We start from the raw sequence: 24,860 nt of genomic DNA on the forward strand, positions 1-24,860 counted from the left end.
TTGGCTTTATTCCCAAAAGAATAGTATTTCTACATGCTGATTGTGACCAGCTCTGTTCAAGGACTGAAGCATGTAGTGTAAAATGAACTAGTCACACTAGGAACCTATTTTGACCATAATCCACTGATTTTACTTCCAACAAACAATTAAGCCCTCAATATCTACTACCACGCCAAACCAAAAAAGGACAACAATGTTTATATATGCTTTAATGAGAGGATTATTTTTCATCTATAAATTAAGCTATTTATCTTTTTAGTACCCAGTAAATATAAATTCTGTCAAAAGATACCAATATTTCTGGAGTTCATCTACTACACATAACTCCCACTCAGAATTTGGTAATGAAGAATACAGTAAAAGTTTCTAGAATCCTAATGTGTATTAGAAAATAAATGATAAAGCAAAAAAAAATATTCAATTCTCATCTCTGAAGATAACATCAATTACATATTGCTTTTCTTACTAACTAGTAGAACTGAATCTCACCTCACATGATTCACTTTAAAAAAAAAAAAAAAACCCTAAACATCAACTCAGAATCTGACAGGTAATAAATCAAAGTTAATCAAATGATTATCTTTTAATTAACAAGTCCAACTCTATCACTGAAAAAAATGCCATGGAACATATTCTACCTGAATCAAGAGTTTTTACACAGTCTGCTTTTCTACCCATGCTTCCAGGGGAAAAAAGGTTAATTTGTAACAGTTTACCTGGAACTGTAAGTTTTCCAGTTTCCTTTGATGTCGCTGGATTGAGTCTATGAGGACTTTTTCTTTGTCATTCAATGACAGTGATAGTCTGTTCAAAGTGCCCAAAGGGATGGAGGGTAAATGTTCTGGTCTATTACACCTACAATATAAGGTTTCAATCGATATAAGACAAAAATGAGTGAAAAGGAATACGTGCACTGGTATCTTCTATTGTCTGGCAAGGAATTACCTGCCATGGTTCAAAGTACAGTACTGCCCTCCAAAGTGACTAAAGGAGGAATCATCTTACAGAATAGAACTGTTCTCTGAATGTACTCCACATCCCTTCTGTTAATTTCAGTGAAAAAAATAAGCCTTACTACTTTTAACTCTCATTAGTTCTCGGTGCAAACACAAATTACAGGAAGAAAGATGGTTTCTATTCTTTCTCGTGCACCAGAATTACATACCATGACCTAAAAAAAACCTTTAAAAATGGTCCAGTAGCAATATATATATATATATATATATATATATATATATATATATATATATATAAAAATGTTAGTCTCTAAAATTTTAAGTTTTTTTAGTTACAGACTAACACAGCTATCCCCCAGAGACTTTTACTATGAACTTGGGCAATGCTCTAATTCCTAAATTGCTAATTGCACAGGGACTACCAAGGCCCGGTCTACACTACACAGTTAGGTCAACATAAGCTGCCTTGCTTCAACCCAGCTGTAGATGTGTCTTCACTTAAATTTAGCTGCCACTGACATAAGTGCCTCATATGGATGCTATGTCAATATAGATGCTGCTTTGCTGATGCCAACTGTTACTGGCTTTCAGGAGCTGTTCCACAATGCCCTTCCCCCTCCGACAACACAATCCATCTACCCCTGACATAGGAAGTCAAGTGTGCAATGCACACAAGCAATTTAATAACTGGTGGCTATATGGCAACCCAGCTTAATGAAGACAAGGACTGATAATGTGACAAGTGAGATGAATATGGAACAAAGCTTGACTGTGAGAGCCCATTTTTGGATTATGGAGACTGGCAGTCAGAAAAAAAATACTTACCTGTAATTTCATTGTATTTAGTACAAACATAGGATGCCATTTTTTACCTTTCATAATAAAGACATACCTTGGCTGTGCAGGAAGAATGTGTTTGCTTTTTCTTAAAAATAGCTTTTGTCTAAAGGAAAAAGGGTCCCCATTCCCAGTGGCATAGAATTTCACTCTGTCTTTCTCTTTGCCACATACTGCACACACACACACAGCACCCTGTTGGGACCACACTGATGCCAGACTAGCATTGAGGCAAGCATGATTTCACTGAAGTGGAACTTTTGGCACTAAAGTCATGGACTATGCCAGACAGACTTGTATAGTACCAGAACTGATACATATGCTACCTACTACTTACTGGATTAAAAAGGTTCAATATATCCCCATTTTTCTGTTGTTGTTCTCTAATATAATGATCACAATATTAGTTTCACATAGTGTTTGCTTATGCAAATATTTTATAACACGTATGTTTCACTGTTTGCATTTACTGCAGTCCTCTGGCTTCAGAGGAAATGGCTAATAAATGGTCAACTTCATCAGTATATTAATCAGTGATACAATATTGCTAGTCAAAAGCTTACTTGTTCTCCAGAGGACCAGGGATTTTTGCACAAGTCCAGATGCCATGCTGGTATCCATTTTTAATATCAGTAGAAGATGACAGAACCCTCCATTTAAGGCAGACATCTAATTAAATGGTTAGAAAAAAATTACTACCTCACAGTAAATATAAAAAAAAACCCACTCCCCATTTATTGTGGTAATGTGATTAATGGCATTCAACATGTGCCTCTGTCTACTAACCCCTCTCTGAAGCTGTTAGAATCTCGGCATATTAAGAGTAAGTCTAGAAAATGTCTGTCATATATATATATATATATAAAAAAAAAGGCAACAAGCAATAAACATTTCCCCTTTCCTTATTCCTCCAAAGTCCAGCTGCCCCAAATTCCAGGCCAGGCAGCATTCCACCTTGAGCAAAGTGACCCATCAAAGATAGAAATGGATGATTTTAGCACCCCCAAGCTCTCAGAAAATTAGGAACCAAGCTCACATTCTATGTGGCATAAGGCTTCCAACCCCACAAACAAAGAACATACAGGGCCCTGTAATAGCTTTACACGAATCATATCAGTTGCAGGTCACCTTTTGAAGTTTCTAAGTTAGAATTGTTCTCTCTCTGAGGGAAATCCAGTTAGTTGGACTCATGTTAGCAAAGAAATCACCATGTATAATTTCACATTTAACATACAGATTGACAGATACTTCCCATTTAACATTACTACTGTAATGTTAGGTAGTTAGTGTATGTTGTCCAACACTGTCACTTATTTTGTTATTTCTACCCCAAGGACACTTGTTACTGAACACTTTCCGGAAGGTAGCTGATCACATTGCAGTAGGCATTTGGAAAATATAAAGTGCTGCAATACCTGCTGGGCAAGAACTGACCCAATGTAGGTTTAAATACTCTATTAGGATTAATAGTAAGAAAAGGTGGGGAGTATATTTCTGTATAGTGGTAGTTATTGTGCCAACTATATTAGAGGCACTAAAGTTTCACTAATTTCTAGACCAGGATCAACATTTTGAAATATTTGAGGATCAGTTAAGGAGCAGTTAACCATTACAAATGCTTTCAAGATATAGGCTGAACCTCTTTACTTTGTGCTGGCCCAGAAAGCCCCTGGTGGCTGGGAGTGGGAGCCAGCTTGGAGTCTGGGGGCAAAGGGGCTGGCAGTCAGAAGCCCAGCCTGGTTGGGATTGAAGCATGGCTGGAAGCCTGGCCAGGGTTAGGTGTGCAGCTGGGCCAGTAGCAGGGGGGCTGGCAGGCAGGAGCTCTGCTGGGGCTAGAAGCGCAGCCCGGCTAGCAGCAGTGGGGGCCAGCAGCTGGTAGCCTCAGCTGGGCCAGGAGTTCAGTCGGGCTGGTGAGCAAGAGTGCAACCAGGTCCAGAAACCCAGCTGGGCCAACGGCAGGGGAGCTGGCGACTGGGAGCCTTGGGTGAGCTGGCAGCTGGGAGCATCAGCTGGGCCCAGAGCACTGCTGGGCCAGCACTTGGGAGTCTAGCCAGGCCCAGGAGAGTAGCTAAGCTGGTGGCAGGGGGGCTACCATCTGGGAGTACAGATGGTCTGGCAGAGGGAGGCCAGTGGCCTGGAGCTCTGCCAGGGCTGGAACCAGGATCAAAGGTCAGGAGGTTAGTCCGGGATCAGGGCTGGCAGCCAGCAGAGGAGCACTGGCCAGGGAGTGGGGTCGGTGGTCCAGCAAACTCCTGGTTTGGGACTGCTCAGGTCCCAAGGATGCCGGACCAGGAAGATGCAACCTGTACAAAACTATATCCGGACATGATAAATCACGAAATATTATATGGTAAATAGACTATTGTTTTTCTCCCCCCAGCCCTCCTGCACCTTGCCTCTCTCTTTAATTCTGACATGAATTTAGCAAGCAGATCTGACAAATTTGTGAAGTGCTTTATGTGTCCAAGAAATAAACTGCAGACTGCTTTGAAATGCAGTGGGTTTCTTTCAAATGGTGGATTACATCTGTATCGGAATGGGATGGAGAGACAAGATTGATGTAATTTTGAGGGTCTCATTTCCAATAAGCAACACGCCCTGACATGGGTGGAAATGAATACTGTATATAAAACTGTAAAGTTCAGCACTGAAGCTATCTGATGATCTATGGGAAGTGTTAGTGAGTCCTGATGATTCAAGGCCAGGGACATGGAGGGGTTTTTTTTGGCACTGAACTGGGACTAAACAGCAAATTTCATGCTGGTGTGAGGTTTTTGTTATGTTAGAATAGTTTCAGAATTGGCAATGGACAAAAGTACTCTAATGGGATACCTTAAAAACGTTGTTTTCCATCAATGATTTTTACTTGACAGAAGTTTTAACTGGTATGTCTGTAATAAAATTAATTTTTTTCTCTTGATTTTTTTAAATTCAAGAGGTAATTTAAATGTCATGTTCTGTGCTCACATTTTTATGACTGGCAGTTTCCTTTCTGGAAACAGACAATTTAATGTAGGGAACACTATTTCTGTGACAGGGATGTGGGAAAATTCACTTATTGGGCTTTTTTATGAAAAAGCCTTTTATTAAACTTCTGACTCAGAACTGCAGGAACAGGAGCTCAAAGCTACTTAGTAGGATAACAAAACACGGTAATCATTTAATTATACTGTGCTCAATTGAAATGTGAGATCAGTTTCATGCTAGGATACTAGAGGCACAGCAAGCTGCCTGTAAACCCAAATTTTGCCACAGGAAGCTGGAAACTCAGGAAACATTTCAAAGTTAAAAGAGCAAGGTCTATACAAAGATAATGCTGGTAAAAAGCAAGCAGCAAAAGTTAACAAACTGGAAAAAAATCCCAAATCAAATAAAAACTGCTCAATTTGCAGTTTGATCCTGTCCTGATGCAGAGCAATAAAGAACCTATTCTTACATGGTAGAGAAGCAAACTGCTGGGAAAAATGAAACAATTCTACCAAAAAATGCCATGTAAGGAGAATTTTTAAAAGGAATTTGGCAAATTAATCTTAAGCAATGGTTAACTATTGACTAAAAGCAAAAGCCATGTTCCAATTCTGCTGTTCTTTACCAATAATCCAATCACTCTGGAGCACATCAAAACCACGCAGCAGTTTTTTGGCAGCTTTAAATATGATGAGATGAAGCTTATAGAAGTGGAACATGTACAATTATGAAAAACAGCTCTGAATGGCTTTTTAAAAGGAAAAGAAGGATAATGAAACACAAGGGCTACATGAGGATCTTTCGAAGGAAGAAGAATAAAAAAGCACAGCAGTATACAGTGTCAAAATATTGGGGAAAGTTGAGATTGAGGTGTTTCCATTTAAAGGCTTTTTATTATCCCATTAAATCCTCTTCTCATATCTCCTTTTATGAATCCAATTATATATAAACTCACCACACTGAGCCACGACAGGAATTTCCTCTGCACGTCTTCTCTTGTACTGAATTGCATCTGAGGGTTTATCCAACCATTTGTCACTTATATATCCAAACTCATTCCAGAATGAAGTTACTCCTTTCTGACCTAAAGAAGTATGTATATATGATATGATATGATATGATATGATATTAATAATTTTCAGTGGTAGAAGAATCCGTTGAAATGTAAACTACAGATGTTAGTTAATGAATATTGCAACTGAGGCTATATCTACACAGCAACATTATTTTGAAATAACTTAGTTCGCATCTACACAGCAGGCAGTTATTTAGAAATAATGTTGAAATACTGTCAAGCTGGAGGATTTGTTACTCCGACTCTTGTAGCCCTCATTGTATGAGGATTAAGGGAAGATGGAGGAAGAGTGCTCTATTTCAAAATAAGTGCTGTGGAGACAGCACCAAAACTTGAAATAAACTATTTTGAAATAAGCTATACAATTGACGTAGCTCAATTTGCATAGCTTATTCCAAGTTAAGCCCTGCTGTGTAGATGAGCCCTGAGAGACCAGTAGCTTTTAAGAGATATTGCAAATGGGCACTGTACAAGGAATTGAAGCTGTTACTGTGCCCGGTCCACACCGACGGCCTCGGGTGACTGTAAAAGCTACAATCTTCTGACGTATCTGATGTATTTGATAAATTAACAATTTGACACCAATTTTTTTAAACAGCTGTATATAAAACAAGCCAGGCTAAAAATAAATAGTTACTTATTCCTATGTCCTTCCAGTACTGGATCAGATGATGCCTCATGGATGTGAGCAAGTGGTTATATTCTTTAACATTGACAAAGGCCTGTTTATTGTGTGTTGGCTCCATGGTTTCCAGGGGCACATCTACCATTCCAACTGTACCACCACTGAAATGGGGAAATAAAACCATGAGTTCAAAGCATGTTGATCCAAATTCAAAGAAAAAAATCACCTATCTTGTTTGCAGCTTCCCTCACCTCATTTTAAAAATAAGTATTTTCTATTCAGTAACATTATTCTAATAGAAAACTGAGCCTAACATCCTGTCTGATCAGAGTCAAATGCAGAATTGTATTTAAGTGTCTTCTTTTCAAATGAATACATGAAATAAACCTCAAAATACTAAGATTTAAACTGTAAGGACATATCAGAAGGGGCAGGATAGGAAAAGGAACAGACACACATCAGGGATTAGAGGGTATAAAAAGAGCAACACTTATACGCAGGTAAAAACTCAGAGAAACTATCAACAATTTCCAAACTGCAATCACAAATTTAACAATAGTGAATTACTCTAAAAATTACTTTGAGAACCACAGAACTATTTTTGGAATAATTTACTTTTCCCTCAGTACATGTACATAACTCTCAAAAATATATAAATAACCCAAGTTGTTCATATGCTTGAAAAGGAAATAACCTCCATGAGGTGAGATGATGGATTTTAGGCTCCTGCTGGTATATAGAATACCTGCATCATAAAACAAAGTTTTAAATCAAGTCCCTAGAGAGAGTGATAATAAAGAAAGCTTACTGAGACCCCTGCTTAAGATGTGGTCCCACTTTCTCATACATTCTGATTAAGCGACTGTTGTTATAGATGAACATTCCATCTTGACTTCTGTTTTCTATGTTTATTCCAAAAATTAAATAGAGCTTCTTTGGCCTTCTCAATTCTCTAAGGAGGGTAAAATGAACAGTTTTCTTTCATAAATTTCATTTTAACGTTTTTTTAAAAATATTTTTTTATCTACAGTTATCAGCTTAATAGCTGCAGCTAATCTGGTTTAGGAAATACAGAGGTTGAACAGTTCACTTTAGCCAGAAATATATATGATAAAAAATTAATTCTCAATGACAAAAATATCCAAAGTTGTAAAGATTAATATGATTCTTGGATTTCAAAGTGATGGGACATACATCCGTCTACTGGAAACAGATTAAAGGAAGATCACATTCACCCATTTTTGAAAACAGAAAATTCCTGCTTAAAATCAAACCAAGTAGTACTTAAAATCGAATGCCAAAGCACTTTGGCAGCTTGAAAACAGCACTAACTGATAACTTCCAACTTAACCTCCAAATTACTATGAAAATTTTCATGTTTCAATATGAGCACAGTTAAAGGCATTATTTCATTGCAGTTGTAGAGGAAAAATGCCTTCCCAAACTGGCACTTGTTTTCATTTCATAAAGTTTCTGGCTTATGAATTTTTTTAAAATTAAACATACTGTAACCATCATCCATTAGTAAGCAACAGAAAATCAGCCAGTTTTGTTCTTAGAGTTGACTTGTATAATTCCATACACTTCAAGTTTCCTCCCATTTAACTGCTGAAAAATGAAAGGTTAACGTTCCTATTGGCTTTGTGGAACTTTCTGCAAGGAACTGCCCCTGTCAAAGAGACTAATCATGAATGAAGAACTTCGAGTAACATGAACCACAGTTTTGAGGGTAAGCCTAAAGTATTAAAACTGGTATGACAACTCTCAGGTAAGCACCATTGTGTAATCACTGCTTATATGCTGCATTTGCCAGTAACGTTAGAAAATGTAGCAGCATTAACCAGTTAAAGAAGAACACAAAGCCCATGTACTACAGGTGAGCTTCAGATTCTGGGAAATGAGAATTTTACTTTCAGGAAATAATATTAGTGGTTTTCCTTGAAGTGAGGATCACCTAAGCAAGAATGTGTTTACTGTTACCTAAAGAGGAAACTCTACACTTAACTTGGTTTGTTTCCTCAACAATATCCTCTAGTTCCAACAGAAATCACCACAAATGTCCCTTGTGTCCTTGGAATCTATGAACCTATACACTTTTTGTTTCAGAGTTGTTATCCATTCCAAAATTCATGGCTCATTCCCAGGAAGTCTTAAAATAATTCTGGCATCAAACTGATGCAGTGTTCAGAAGTGCTGGCATCAAACTGAGATTTAAAGCCATTAAAAACAGAAAGGCAAGTCTGGTAGAATTACTTGTCTTGCAGGAAAAAAAAAAAAAGCAAAGTAACCAAAGACTTTTTTTCTGCTGCATTGATGGAAGTAGTGTTTTCTTTGTATTAGTTTCTCTCTCCTCATACTTACTTAAAAATTTATGTCGACAGAGTGCATGGAGTGAAACTTGCCTAACTATACTGTGAAGGGTTTTGTGGGGAGAAAAAGGAAAATAGCCCAATGAAATAAATACCTACCCACTGTTAGTTTATTCTTGTCCCTATACATTAGACAACCTACCAGCAAGAAATTGCTCTTTCGAGCAAGGTTTGAACTCAATTTTACCACTTTATGGATTACATATGGGCATATCCATGGGTCATTAGATAACTGGTATGGACTGTCACACCTAAGAAGATTTTACAATCTCTATGTTAATTAGTCTTAGCCCATAAGTTGCTCTTGCAAAGTCCAGGCATCTGAATGACACTCAATTTGTTCTGGCCATACTAGGCAAAGAGCCCAGCATAGAGTCTAATCAAGGAGTAAAGAGAAAATAGGTAGATGTAATCACGTTATTCTCTTCATGCAGGATTAAAAAGGGGAAGACCTGCATCTTTGATAGAAACTGGGTAAAGGAAAAAAGGAGGTAAGAACAAAGAGGGGAAATAATTTCCCAATAGCCAGGAGGGCAGACAACAAAGAAAGCAAGCTTTCTCTCTTTTAACAGTCATGATATGGGGAAACGGGATGAGGCATCCACCTCACCTAATACTGTGTTAAGTACTGAAGTGCTGTAATGTAGCAATAGGCTTAAGTAGTGACTTTGAGGCAAAAACAACGCTCCCCCTTCATGCACACACACTTCCCCAAGGAAGTGCAAGTATGTGTGTCTCAGATACTGTCAACATGAATGCCTTCAATTTGACTACTTGAATGTCTGACCTGAAGAGGTCATTATTTTACAGCTTTCAACCAGGGTAATATTTACCTGCAATCTTCAGTTTCTTTGGACACTGAAGTAAATTTGTTATCCTTGGTAACACTCTTGGTCTGACAAATATGCCTGTATGTGGAGGAGGTGTTCTTCATTCTGTTCAATTGCAATCTGTTTTGCAAGCCATAAAAATAGACACACGCAGCCACTGCATGCTCTAAAAGGAGATTTTGTGCTACAGCCTTATTGAGAAGGTGACAATAATTATTTCCTCATGGATAAAATCTGAGCACCCTTTGGACCCATGCTGAAGAGGATCTGGTAAACAGAAAGTTATCCACCCTCTGGCTTGCCTTCCAACTTCCCAAAGGGACCCAAACTGAGGGACTACAAATTTCACTTTTTTTCCCTGAAGAGAGGATGTTTGAGTTGAAGCACTGTTTTGGATATTAATTAGAAAAATAAGCTGTTGACACTAATCTAGGCAACAGTTGTGAGTTGTAGGCTCAAGCACACCTTAAAATGTTGTTAGGGTTTGTTGGAAGCAGACTCCTAAAAATACTTGTTTTTGCAAGATCAATGGCCCTATGTCTCTATCATACTTCTATTTCTAACTGAATTACCATGTGACAAGGTATGGGATTTTGAAATGTCTTGTGTAATACTGCTTAGATTTGACCCAATAAACCCAAGGTCGATTTTTCTCCAATATCTCAACATCATAGAATCAGCATTTGAGCGTCTTCCAGATTTTTGTAATCATATTACAAATATTAAATATTTGTTTAATCTGGTGCATGGAAAGAAACATAATCTAAGTGTCTAAATAAAAATATTCCTTCTAAAAGACTTGAGCAAAAAATTATAAGGACTGAAAATTTCCAGAAAAGAATAAACGACTGGAGCATCTAAGTAATTGAAAAGCACCTTGAAACAGCTGAAACTTGAGAAAGCACTATAAGTATCAGACTCTGGATTAAACATATTTACAACATATAGTGCACAGACACTTTTTCTGAAACACTGATTTAATGGTTAAATAGTCTCACATCTTGCCTTTGTTTCTCCTCCAGCTTCTCACGCATTCTTTTTGCATTTTCTAGAGCATCCTGTAAGGCAAGCTGAGCAGACTTTTCCATTTAGGAGAAAGAGAAGTAAAACAAATTACTACAGCATCAATTAATACCCTATGTTCCCTCCCCGTCTCCCCCGCAACCTGCTACCCAATTCTGAGAAAGTCAATATTCTGGAACCCACCCTACTTCCAAGTCTATCTGTCACTACAGTCTGTTAACAAGCTGGAAGCTTCCAGGCAGAGTTAGTACACAAAAGCTTAAATCTGGATATAGTGATACATTTTCACTTTGCTGCTCAGAGCACAAAACTCAAAGAAATGGAGCACAAGGCAGTAGGTTTTAACTCTTTCCTCCAATTATATATATCTGAGGCCCCAGAGTAAAACTTCAATGATACTGGCCATTTCACATTGCACCAAAACACTGTGCCATAAAGTGCAAGTAAGAGTAGTTCTGGGGTAGCCAACTCTTTAACAAAGAGCCAAAACAGCAGCGGAAATAATGCAAAGAGCTGCACCAAAATTGTCAAGCAAAAAAACAAACAAAAAAAAGGAGGCTGCCCCTTTAAGAAACAAGCTTAGGCTTTTGGGCCATATCAGGCTCTCATCAACGGCCACCATCTTGGGCGCCATTTTCAATTGCCGCCCCGGTGAGCACGGGGGGTGGGAGTGCGGAAGCAGGGGCCATTTGGGGGGCGCAGGAGTGACTTTGCAAGCTGCACTTTTGGGGGAGAAGAGCCGCATGCGGCTCGCGAGCCACGGGTTGGCCACCCCTGGAGTAGTCAATGATGCACAAGGGCAGGGTAAGACATAGGAGAAAAACTACTTGTGGTTCTGACCAGCCAAACAGCACCAACATCAATTTAAATCTCAGAGGAATAGCCGTGTTTGTTTTTGAAGGTACAGACTATGAGGAGTCTTGTGACCAGTGTTCCCTCCAAGCAGTCAGTCAGCTCCATGCATGGAGCCTCTGACTGGGTGGAGCTGATTAATCACCTGTGAAGCTGTGCGGCCGCGCAGCTTAGAGGGAACACTGCCTGAGAAACCTTAGACTAACAGATTTATTAAGGCATAAGCTTCTGTGGGTAAAACCCACTTCATCAAATGAATTGGAATGGAAGTTATTTATACCAATGCTTTTATAACTTCCACCATTTTCTTCCTTATATACACATCTTTGCTTCTGTAACTTGCACTCTAATTCATCTGATGAAGTGGGTTTTACCCATGAAAGCTCATGCCTTAATAAATCTGTTAGTCCCTAATATGCCACAGGACTCCTTGTTGTTTTTATTAATTTCAGTGACACTCTACAAGAAAAAGAAAGAATCATTAGAATATTTCTGAGAGGAGAATAGAAGTTAAGTTGTAGGTGATGGACTCTTAAAATAGGTTTTGAGAATTAATCACCACACTTGCTGCTTCTTCTATCTCTCACAATTTCATATTTTGCAAATGACATGTGCCCTTCTACTGACAGTAAGCCTTGCCTTCAGCATTTCACAGGCAAATCATTAAAAATTCAAGTCCCCATGAATGCATGGGGACAACAGGCTGGAGGCCCAATGAAGAAGTCAAAAATGTTATAATAGTTTTATGAATACAGTACCTCCATACAATAAAATTAGCACATTTAAAGGCAACTGTGAAGTTTCTTAAAATATTTCCGTGGAAATGTAATTGAATCCAAGACCAATGAACTAGATATCTTATCTTTGTAAAACTCCTCAATAACAGTACAGACATAATTGACAGAGAAGTTCTAGTTATTGTCTTTTGGCATTTAACATTACTGCTAGGCTACATTTCAAAAGCCTTCAATAAAACTGTTTCTAGCCTGTGTTTTTGAAAAAAAAATAGGTATCTTTCCAAAATAGCTGCTCTAATTAATTTTTCATACCGGCTCCTATGGCCAGTAAACATGAGCTGCTATAGAGTATCAGTTATAACAAGCAATATTTCTGAATATGCTTAAGAAATACTATCATTGCTACAATACCTCATTGACCTCATGCAGAAGAAATTCTTCCAAATGCTTTAATCGACACTTAGCTTCTTCTACAGCTTGTTCAGCTAGAAAACATAAGCAAAGCAATGACTCAAAGTATGCTCAGAGGCATTATAAAATACTGGAAAATACTCTACAGGAAAAGAGAACATTCACTGAGTAAACACCATGACAACCGGGTACTGTTAAATGTTTTAAATCTCAGATGAGGCATTTGTGAAGTGCTGCATATCCTCTGCTCTTACTGAAATCTGAGGGAATAAAGGGCACCTAGAGAATGACTGAGATGGCACCATGTGAGCATTTCCTGAGATCCTAACTAGGGATGTGAATGGGTAGCCAGTTAACTGTTACCTGATAAGGGTGATGCTTACCAGATAGCCGTTTTAACCGGCACCTAGGAGCAGCCCTCTGGCCATGGTCAGTTTTGTAAAGTTGAAGGTGCTGTTTTTCTCTTCGATTTACAGTGTCCCTCCACATGCTTTCCTTATTGTCATCTGGCTGCTCATATAATTAGTGGCAGGGCAATTTGCTTTGACTCCACACTCTGGCATAACATTTTCCCCTTTACTTTCACATATATTATGAAGCATCTAGCAGGCTGCCACAACAATGAGAATGTTGCTTTTTCTGCTGAGATCTAACCTTTGACTTTATAAAAGCGTGTGCTAAAAAAAAAAAATCAGCCTTAATAAATTAGACCTAATCTCATAGTAGAGCCATGGCCTTAGATTCTAAGGCTGGAAGAGACCATTCTGATCATCTAGACCAATGTTTCTCAACCTTTTTTTTATAAAGCATCCCTACCCCCCCTCCCCAAAATTGTAAGTGCTCCCAGTACCTACAGTTCTCAGACATGCACAATTTTTTTCTACCACTGCAACACGTTTGTTTAAACCACTTAATCACAGCCGGGTGGGTAATGAAATTTTTGGGTGTAAAAAGTACAAAAATAATAAAGCGCTGTAAAACTTAAAACAAAAATTCAGTTTTCTCCAAATTTCAGTTGTGTTGATGTTTTCCCTTCCCCCCCAGACTTCTCGAGTACCCCTAAAGACACTCATTCCACTGGTTGAGAAACACTGATCTAGACTGACCTCCTGAATAACAGAGGCCAGCAAACTTCACAAAATAATTTCTAGTGTAGATCTGCAAGGAAAAAAAATATCCAATCTTGATTTAAAAATTCTCAGTGATGGGGAATCCACTAGGAGTCTTGGTAAATGGTTGCGAAGGTTAATTGCACTCGCTGATAAAAATGTATACCTTATTTCCATACTGAATTTGCAGCTGCCAGATTGTGTTACACCTTTCGCTGCTAGACTGAAGAACCCATTATTACATGTGCTCCCCTTTTATGTACTTATAGACTGTAATCCACTCACTTTTCAACCATTTATTTGTTAAGCTAAAATTGAGCTCTTCGAGTCTATCACCGTCCATAATGTATATTATATAATCCTTTAATCATTCTCATAGCTCGACTCTAAAACCTCTCCAACTTATCAACATCCTTCCTAAATTGTGGGCATTAGAACTGAAAACAGTTTTCCAACAGTTGTGGCACCAGTACCAAACACAGAGGTAAAATAACCTCTGTGCTCCTCCTTATGATACTCCTCTTTCTCCCAGGATTGCATTAGCCCTTTTAGCCATAGTGCTGCACTGGGAGCTCATGTTCAGATAAATATCCCTCATGACTCCAAAAATCTTTTTCAGAGTCCCTGGTTCCCAGGATTGAGTCTCCCCACCATCTCAGGATGACCTTGGCTTTTGGAGGAAAATCACTACAGTAAAACTCCAATAGTCCGGCATCCAATAGTCCGGCACTCCTGATAGTCCGGCATCAAAATGGCAAGAGCCTAGTGAGTGAGCTTCGGCAAAAAAGGAGTCACAAGGCAACAGCGGCAGCAGCTAAATTGAGCAAAAAGTGTAAAAAATGCTTTAAAAAACTAAAACATTACAGTATACTGTATATAGTATGTACAATAAAAAGGGTTAAGAACACTTTATATACAGTATATAATGTATACAGTATATATATAACCAGTTTATAGTACCTCCTGATAGTCCGGCATATCTGATAATCCGGCACCACCTAGGTCCCATAGGTTCCGGATTATCGGAAGTCTACTGTACTTCTCTTTTAAAATCTTGCTTTCTTGAATTAAAGCTCCCCATTCTATCTTGCAAGGGAATTTGTGACTATGCTTTTTCCTGTTTTATACTTTAACAGGAACAGAGCACTTGTGGGATTCTTGTGATTATATAAAAAATATGAAGTGCTACAAAAGTGTTACTGATTTCCATTTACCAAAACATTTTACTAATAGCACAATTAAACCACAATTTTGAAGTAAAAAGCAAAGTTACAGTACAATAAAAGTGGCCAATTCAGGACTGGCATACCCATTTTCATATCCACTTCTGCCTTCTTTATTTCTTTCCTTGCAATGTCTTTAAATGATGACATGATATATGGATACATTCTGTTAAGAGAGAATGGTAAAATCATTATGAGCTGCATTTTCAGCACACATCAGAGCAGTCACAGGAGCAAACAAATGGGCTGGAGAGTGGGTTCTGACACCCTGTGAGGTGGGAGTTTCCCAGAACTCAGTCTGTAGGATGAGCCTGGAAGTCTGCACTGCAATTAAAAAGCCCTGTGGTCCAAACCCCACAGGGCCGAGTCCATAAGCACATGAAGTAGAGGTGTGTGTGTGTGGGAAGGGGTGCCGCAGTATCCCCCAGTTTTCCAACCGGCTTCTCTACACCCAGGGGGCAGCCCCTCCAAAGTCCCATTGACCCCAGGTCCTGGACTCCTGGTGGGTTCCTCCACTGTCCTGCTAACCCCACCAGTTACAGCACCCTTTGGGGTCCTGCTGCTTGCTGTTCTCACAGGCTCTGCAGCCTGCTGTCGATAGGGTCCAGGACACCAGCTCTGGAAAATGCACTACTGTTTCAGGTCCTGCTATCAGCTCAGGACTCCGCTGCTACTTCCAGCTGTGGGAGTAGACTGCCATTACTAGCAATAGCGTCTGGTCCCTCCCATCTGGTAACTCTAGGTGTGACCCCAGCCTGGGGTGGTGAGGGATGCAAAACGGTTTTAGGGAGGGCCCAGCCCGGCTGAGGAATCCCACTCTAAAAATAGTTCCAGAGCCACTTGCCAAGTCAGCTGGCATGGACGAGTAGAGGGTTTTTAATTGCAACGTAGAAATGCCCTGAATCCTTAAGCACACTGGCACTGGGTACATTATCTCTCATTAGACCTAATCACCTCACTAAACCAAACACTGACGCTATGGTATTTATCCAAAAGGTACTGTGTAAGCTATCGTATGAAAGCTAATAACACACTGTTCATTATCATTATAAAATGCATGTGTTATTATATGTGAAGTTACGAATTCCCTCTGTCTGATGTTACCAGAACCTGTTTAAAACCAGACAGGTGCACAACATGTTTGTCCTGGACAAAGGAATGTGGATTTCCCTCCGTTTACATATTAGGAATAAACCAAGACATCCTGCATCAGCTCTGGACACAGGCTTTGTCTACATTATAAACCTTTTGGTGACAAGGCTGTGTCAGCACAGCTTTGTTGCTAAAAGTCAGGCAGCATAGCTGCTGTATGTCAACTCTTTTGCCTACAAAATACTTTTACCCCTATGAGCAGCGGGTGCAAGTGTTCGAGCTGACTAAAAGCTGTTCACAACCCACACTACATCCACACTTTTCTCAGCAAAACTAGTGTCTTTCAGGGAGAAGATAGCTCCTCTGAATGACAAAAGTTTTGGCATCCAATTGCCTGTGTAGATGCAGCCACAGAGAAAGCACATGACCCCTGCACCACAGTGACACAGGAGACTGAATCCAGAGGAGACATTCTTCCCTGGCAAAACAAAGAAAATTCCTTTGGGGATAAAAGGAATGGAAAGAGACTCCATTTTAGGAGACAAAGAAACCAAACAATCTGATCTCTCTGGTGGATCCCAGGCAGTAAAATCTGGAAAGGCGACTGTGGGTGAAAGGAACCATGTGGAACGTCTGTATCTTTTAAAAGTTTAGCTTTTAGATGTGTAGTTTTACTTTTATTTGCTTGTAACCATCTCTACCTTTATCCTTTTTACTGGGTAATACTTAATCCATGTTCTTTTGTTGCTAAACTCATTTTACTTCCATTAAAAATCATCAGAGCTGAGTATGTTCAGTGAAGCGTGTGCTAGAAAGCTGACCAATTGGATTATTTCACTGTCTCTTAACAGGCAGCAAACTTAGCACTTTCTCTGTGAGAGGCAAGTGAAAAGAACTGGTCCCTGCAGTAAGGTGACTGCAGGAGGCCGGACAGATACTAAAGTCAGTCTGCAAAGAGTAATCAGGCTGGACAAAGACAGCATGAGGCTTGTGGACTGCTGGCAGCTGTTGGCATCAGAGCTCTGGACAAAATTCTATAACCACAAGATATCCAGATTTACAAAACAACCCCTTGCTGGCCTGGGTGAATTACAACATGTCAGTTTAACACATACCAACACAACTATATCAACCCTTTGGAGCACCTGACTGCTCCCCTTACTCGTGCACCTATCACTCAAGCCAAATGCACTAAATGAACCAGCAGAATTTGACATTACCTGCTTAATATCATTTATAAAAGGAATTTGTACTTCAAGTAACAAGTATGCAATTCTATATATAAAGCAGCAGATTTTAAAAAGTCAGGGGACAACTTTCATAACAGTATAATATTTAACGTCAATTACTTTTTACACACTGCCACCTGTTTACATGCATGTTTTTATTATTGTCAGCACAATAACTTTAATGACTCTAATTTCAAATTAAAGAATGGCCTATAACCAAAAGTGGACACATTTGTAAACATAATGGTCACTATGCAGATTTATGTTTTAATACCTTGCTGTCCTTTTGATTGCTGCCAAACTGCTCAGTGGAGGAAACTAAGATGGAAAAAGATGTCTTTATGACAACTTTGCATGTAAGAGATTGAACTGGAGTGGTTTTGTATTTAAAAAAATCAGCAATATTGTGATCTCAAGAATTAGTTTGATGTTTGGAAAAACTACTAATTGCTAGAACAGGAAGCTTTTTTTTACAGATAAACCTGAAATGGGAAAGGGTCCTGAGACATCAAGAATGATCTAACATGCTGGGATATAGTCATATGATGCTGTAAACATCTGAAAAGTGAATTAGTCTCATTACTAGGACCTGATGTACATTTACAATTTAGGCTGACATAACTCAGAATGTGACAATCCACTCTATGCTGTCCTAGCCCTTCCCAACCAGTGCAAATACAGCTAGGTTGATGGAAGGATGCTTCTGTCAACCTAATTACTGTTCTTCAGGGAGATGAGTAATCTTTAGCAATGGAAAAATTCTCTGGAGTACTGTAGAAAGTGTCTATGCTATGGTGTTGCTGCACCATATCCATGTCACTGCAGTGCCCATAGTGTAGACAGGTCTGTGGTTCCCTTTAACTAATGATTCAGAAGAGTGTATACACTGTATATTATCAATTTATTCTGTTTAAACAACATGAAGTATAAGCTATCTATAAACATGGAAATGAGTAACTGTCAATGGATCTGTTATAATATGGAACTACAAAAACAACTGGAGGAAAGATTTCATGAATATCTAATTATTTTGAAGACTCTGATCTAAACAGTAAGCATTTAAATAAAAATCTAGCTATGCAAAGAAAAGTAGTAAATTGAGTGAAGTTTCACTTGAACATTTCTTCTGGTACCAAGTTTGAAGTTAAGTAGTCATGTATTTTGGAACTGAACTGAGATTTGTGGATGAAAATACTGTTTAAAAATAAGACTGACCAAGGACTTGAGATTTCTATGAAACTACCTTGCAAAAACAATGAGAAATTTCCAAACTGTAAATAATAAATAATAATAATAATTAGGTAAGTTACTTGTCACTTAATGTTGCACTGGTAAATTTAACATAGTATTGTAGTTGATGTTTCTCCTATCATTTATATACAAGCTGTGGCTCGGAGTCCTTGAATTAATCTGCTTAGCCCTTTTATTATTGTTTCAAGAGGTTCATGAACATTTGCCAGACCAGCCTTAAAGTCTTTTGGCCATCCTTTCACATGTATGATAATGATAAACCATAGTGATACAGTAAACAGGAAGACATTTAAAGCTACTAGAGAGATAGTCAGCTTCCAATATCTTGCAGTATAAATATGTGTTAACATTAGCTTTAAAAAATAAAAAATAAAGGATGTCTCACTTCCAAATGAGACAATTATTAATCAACGTGTTTTAAGAGATACAGTGGGTGAGGTAATATTTGTTATTGGACCAACTTCTGCTAGGGAGAGACAAGCTTTTGAGCGACAGAGTTCTTTGGGTCATTTTGTCTGCTATGCTTCTTTCTTTTAGTTCTTGTACAAGGGAAAATTAGTCAGATGTTATAGCTCCATCTACTGAACCAAAGAGGAAGAAAAAAATCACAGGGGGACCTAACTGCAATGTAATTATCCCCCATAACTAATTTCATAATTAAAAAAAGCAGAAAGTCTGTGTGGATTGAGGAAAGAGCAACAGAAAATATTGTTACATAATTGTTTTTCTCAACTCTCAGTCTCCTATACAGGAACATCTCACTCTCCTACACAGGAACATGCAGAAGTACTATTAAATGTACCAACCAGTATTAAAAGTAGTAGTGAATTTACCATACCTAAAATAGCAACCTGTAGGTGCCTATGTGACAGAATTATAAATGAATACAGATACATTTATGAAAATTTGAACTCTAATAGAGAGAGATTGTCATGTAGACTGTAAGCCAAGTTTTGAATGCACAGTGTTCAATTCAGCAGGATATTTTAGCTGTTGTGGTTTTCATAGTGCATTTTCTTGATGCACAGTGACAATTTGCGCCCTCTTTAATGTCATCTGATTTCATGACAAAGGCTGGAGAGGAAAGGTTAATATGAAGTTCACTGAAAACTGTAGGAATGGCATCTGGAAGGTAAACAGAAATAATCTTGTTCAGAAAAAAAGTGTGTAGCCAGGAGTATCAGCAAGCAGAGAGGTTACATGGCTGAGGATGGGGAGGGAGATGTGGTTACTGAAGTGGAAACTTCCACAAGCTCATGGAAGTTAAGGAGACAAATATATTGAGCCAAGGATTAACTGTAAGAAGGCCATTTGATCTAGTTTGACCTGACTTTTCTTCAAGAGTTCTGTGGGCTGGGTGAAAAAAAAGATTAGGTGTGTAAACAGTCAACCTATGACAGAAAAATGAAAGTGCGCGATGGGCTACATGGTTCATTATTATATTGCAGAATACAGACAACGATTGCATCTACCTACAGGCAATTACTTCAATGAAAGCCTGAAGAATTAGTACATTTGATGAGAAATTTCTTGGTGAAATGTGCACACCTGGAGTGTGGATGGGGTTTATACTGACTGCCAAGAAGCAGAAGTTACCAGGCAGATGAAGGGAAAGTTATCTATACAGAATAATATACAAAGTATTCAGTGGTGAGGAAAATTACAGAAGCCACTCTTTACTGGCAGACATCAAAAATCCTTACACGGAAAACATCATGGTGAAATGTGGCCACAATTATTTCCCACACAAGCCTAGGAGGTTACAGAGCAGGCCTTACCAACCACCAGTCTTTCCAAATTGTTGGTTGACAGATGAAGGCTATAGAAAGAAATGAGTCATGCTGACAAGCACAAGGTGTCAGAAAATGGTTCTGAGGTAGAGTAGAACAAGGAACCTCACTAGACTGGAAAACTAGACATTAGGGCTACGTCTACACTGGCACCCTTTTCCGGAAATGCTTAAAACGGAACAGTTTTCCCTTATAAGTATTTCTGGAAAAAACGAGTCCACATTGGCAGGATGCTTTTCTGGAAAAGCACTTTTTCCAGAAAAGCATCCGTGCCAATGTAGATGCGCTTTTCCGCAAAAAAGCCCCAATCGTCATTTTCGCGATCGGGGCTTTTTTGCAGAAAAGAAAGCTGTGCTCTCTACACTGGCCCTTTTCCGGAACAGTTTTCCGGAAAAGGACTTTTGCCCGAACGGGAGCAGCATAGTTTTTCCGGAAAAGCACTGATGATTTTACATGAGATGGTCAGTGCTTTTCTGGAAATTCAAGGGGCCAGTGTAGACAGCTGGCAAGTTATTCCGGAAAAGTGGCTGATTTCCGGAATAAGTGGCCAGTGTAGACACAGCCTAGGTGTCCACATTTGGGGAATGCTGATGGCAATGAGGTGACTTGAAAGGAAGTGATGTCCTTCTCAGGAGAGGTGTGATCCCAAACAGGTGCGAGTTGGAGAGAATATTCTGTTCTCTCCCATTCACAGCACTTCTGCAGTACTTCTAGACTACACACTTCTTTCAAAAGAAGCTTTTTCAAAATAATAATTCGAAAAAGCTTCTTTCGAAAGAGATCGTCTAGACAGCCATTGCTTTTTTTGAAAAAAGCAATCCACTTTTTCGAAAGAGAGCACCCAGGCAATCTGGATGCTCTCTTTCGAAAAAGCCCTGTTTTCATTCAAGAACACCTTTTTTCAAAAGAGTTCTTTTGAAAAAAGTCGTTCTTCCTCATAAAATGAGGTTTACCGCTGTCAAAAAAACCCCACATGCTTTCAATATAATTTCGAAAGAACGCAGCAGCAGTCTAGAGCAAGTGAAGTTTTTTCTAAAAAAGGCCACTTTTAGGGGGGAAAATACCCTGTAGTCTAGACATAGCCTAAGTGTAAAGCTAAAGGAATTAGCAAGAAGAGAACTGAGACAGGGCCTCCATTGCTTCCAGACTGGATGGAGGCTCAATTTGCACCACCTCAAGCTGGTCAATGTGATAGAAATGCTTGTTCCATGGCCAGTTCCCCTACTGAGAACGGATGTAGGATCAACATATGGATTACAGAGATCTCACCATCTGCAATTTCCAAAGCAGCTTTCCTTTACTTCTACTTAGAGCCAGTCATAAGGGGAGAAAGCAAAAATGATTTTGGGAAGGGAGTGGGGAAGCTGGTGGCAGAAACTAATTCTGCAGTTTTTTGGAGGGCCACCCTGCTGAATGAAATCATAAGGAATCCTGAAGAACTCATTATATTACATCAAGTTCTCAATTTGGAACAAATTATTACACTATGATAACCTAAGGACTAAAAGTACAGGCAGTCTCCGAGTTACGCGGATCCGACTTATGTCGGATCCACAGTTACGAACGGGGTTTGCTCCGCGTCTCCCTGGTCTGCTGGAGACCAGCAGACCAGGGAGAAGCGGAACAAAGCCGCGGAGCACGCGGGCAGAGGGACAGCCCAGATGCACCGCGGCTGTCCCGCTGCCGGCGTCTTCAGAGGCTTTGCTCCCTGTCTCCCTGGTCTGCTGGTCTCCAGCAGACCAGGGAGACACGGAGCAAAGCCGCGGAGGACCCGGGCGGCGGGACCGCGGTGCGTCTCGGTCCACTGCCCGCGTCTCTCTGGTCTGCTGGGGGGGGGGGGGCGCAGCTAGTACGTCCTCCCCACCCCCCAGCAGACCAGGCTTTTCTCCAGACGCCTGTGGTGGAGCAGCTGGGGCGCTGCTGCTTGGTCTCGCAGTGCCGCTCTGGGCGCTACTGGACCAACCCAGCAGCACCCCAGCTGTTCTGCCCCAGGCGTCCCTGAGTCAGCCGCTGCTGAAACTGACCAGCACTGACTACAGGAAGCCCGAGGCAGAGTTGCTCTGCCCGGGCTCCTTGGAATCAGCTGCTGATCAGTTTCAGCAGCAGCTGACTTGGGGACGCCTGGAGTTCTTAAGTTGAATCTGTATGTAAGTCGGAACTGGCGTCCAGATTCAGCCTGTTGAAACTGATCAGCGGCTGATTCCAGGAAGCCGGGGGCAGAGCAACTCTGCCTCGGGCTTCCTGTAATCAGCCGCTGGTCAGTTTCAGCAGCGGCTGAATCTGGACACCAGTTCCGACTTACATACAGATTCAACTTAAGAACAAACCTACAGTCCCTATCTTGTACTTAACCCGGGGACTGCCTGTATTCTCATTTTACTGAAAAGTGAGCAAGAGCAGATACAATATGTTAACAAAGGAAACTGACACTGTGTACTTAATACAGCGCAAAATCTCAAGAGAGTCCATTAAAAATGACTGAGAACCAGGATAATGGGCTCAATAATTCAAACGTGATCAGATAAAGAGGGTCATGCAAATGGAACAAGAAAAATACAAAGGAGATTAAAATAGAATAGATGAAATGAATGAAAGTGAATGAAAGAGTGAGTATTCCACATACAGCACCAGGAGCAACTACTGAAGAGGGACATGGGAGGATATTGGGCCTGTCCCTCATGTGACTCCTCTCTGCTCCACCCCTATCTAGCCTGGGGGCAGGCTGGGAAATCTTCCTGTCTTAGGCCTGACCTCACTTCTTCCCATCTTGCCCATTTTAACTCTGCTCCATTCCCGCCCTATCCCTGTCTTACTCCCTCCCCACCTTTTCCCTGTTTCTCCCTGTCTCTTCCCCTCAAGTAACGTGGCCCAGAGGCGTAGTGGGGGTCTGGTGCCAGCAGCATGGTTCCCCCCCCCCACTGCAGTAACCGGTAGTGGTGGGGGAAGTGGAGCTACCCATCCCCAGGCTGTTCCACTCCTCTGGCTCCTGGCTGTTCCACTCTACTTCCCACTGTCCCACCCCCTGCCCTGAGGAATGTGGCCAGGAGTTGGCAGAGTGGAGTAGGCTATGGCCACATTGCCCAGCTTCCCTCCACGGCTGCCACACTGTGTGGGGGCCCCTGACTCCTTCTGCAGACCCCCACGCCACCCAGAAGATCTGCCTCCTCACCCCCCTCACCCACAGCGTTGGGCAGGGTACCCCCATCATGCCCCCACACAATATCCCTGTACAAGTCTTTTACAATTCTTCAAACACTTCTACAATTATTGGGATATTCATGGCAGTTATTTTTCAGAAGGAACAATACTTCTGGTGCTGTAAAATTGATGTTAATATATAGTTTATGATGAATACTATTACACTACTGCAAGAATATGAACACTGAAGTTATGGTAAGCATCAGTCACAAAGTGGCATATAATGAAACATGCCAGCAGCATCTCATATGCAATCACTTCCCCTTGAGCGACTGACTTGGGGGGCTGCAAATTATAAAAAAAAAAAAACAGTTAACTACCTCTTGTAAATATTGTTCTTTGAGATGTGTTGCTCATGTCCACTGCAATTGGTGGTGCACATGCTGTGCACACAATTGTCCCAGGTTTTTCCCATAGCAGTACCTGTGTAGCCCTCTGGAGCAGCATGGTGGTGTATACAGATCCCTGTTGACCTGCCATCTGCTCAGTTCCTTCTTGTCAGGATACTCTAAGAGAGAGGAGTTGGGCAGGATGTGGAATGGACGTGTGGAACACATCTCAAAAGAACAACAGTTCTGAGAGGAAGGTAACCTTTTTTTTTCTTGAGTAATTTCTCATGTTCATCCCAATAGATGACTCCCAAAATGTTCTCTCAGAGGAGAGGTCACAGTTCACCTGGTTGCCGATTACAGGGCTTCTCTGCCAAAGGCTGCATCATTCCTCACCTGTTGGGTGACGGCACAGTGTGACATGAAGGTGCGGGTGGAAGGCCATGTTGCTGCTTTGCATGTGTCTGGAATAGGGACGCGCATGAGGAATGCTGCAGATGAAGCCTGCACTCTGGTGGAGTGCACTGTCAATGGCAGGGCTGGAATCTTAGGTAAGTTGTAGCCTGTTCCAATGCAAGATGTGATCCATGACAAAATGTGCAAGGAGGAGATGGGAAGCTCTCTCATTCTTTTGGGGTATGTCTACACTACAGCGCTAATTCGAACTAACTTAGTTCGAATTAGTTAATTCGAACTAAGCTAATTCGAACTAACGGATCCTGACTAAAAAACTAGTTCGAATTAGCGTTTTGCTAATTCGAACTAGCATGTCCACATTAAGTGGACCCTGAACCGGGCTTAAGGATGGCCAGAAGCAGTGCCGGCAGGGCATCAGAGAAGAACTTAGAGCATGGAGATGCTGTCTCAGGCTAGCCGAGGGCTGTGCTTAAAGGGTCACGACCCCCACCCCGGACAGACAGTTCTCAGGGGTGCCCCGCTTGCAAAGCAGTCCTGGCT

The 24,860-nt window shown here is 40.5% G+C and overlaps 1 protein-coding gene across 2 annotated transcripts in view; it reads right to left on the minus strand.

Annotated features, from left to right (window-relative positions):
- Window positions 1-509: 509 nt before the first annotated feature.
- The window catches only part of LOC102458110 (MORC family CW-type zinc finger protein 1), a 60,146-nt gene continuing 35,795 nt past the window's right edge, over window positions 510-24,860 (minus strand). The window contains exons 11-18 of one of the 2 annotated variants that reach the window (XM_089773071.1): window positions 15,101-15,180; window positions 12,683-12,756; window positions 10,665-10,729; window positions 7,269-7,412; window positions 6,473-6,621; window positions 5,716-5,844; window positions 2,357-2,462; window positions 510-855 (exon numbers count right to left, since the gene is read on the minus strand). In XM_089773071.1, coding sequence (XP_089629197.1) covers window positions 654-855; window positions 2,357-2,462; window positions 5,716-5,844; window positions 6,473-6,621; window positions 7,269-7,412; window positions 10,665-10,729; window positions 12,683-12,756; window positions 15,101-15,180 — 949 coding nt within the window. In that variant the 3' untranslated portion in view covers window positions 510-653. Of the gene's footprint in view, window positions 856-2,356; window positions 2,463-5,715; window positions 5,845-6,472; window positions 6,622-7,268; window positions 7,413-10,664; window positions 10,739-12,682; window positions 12,757-15,100; window positions 15,181-24,860 lie in introns of both variants that reach the window. The other variant, XM_089773063.1, reaches the window with a different exon arrangement.

The sequence above is a fragment of the Pelodiscus sinensis genome, chromosome 1, assembly GCF_052426305.1.
Source record: "Pelodiscus sinensis isolate ZL-2025 chromosome 1, ASM5242630v1, whole genome shotgun sequence".
Classification (NCBI taxonomy): domain Eukaryota; kingdom Metazoa; phylum Chordata; order Testudines; family Trionychidae; genus Pelodiscus; species Pelodiscus sinensis.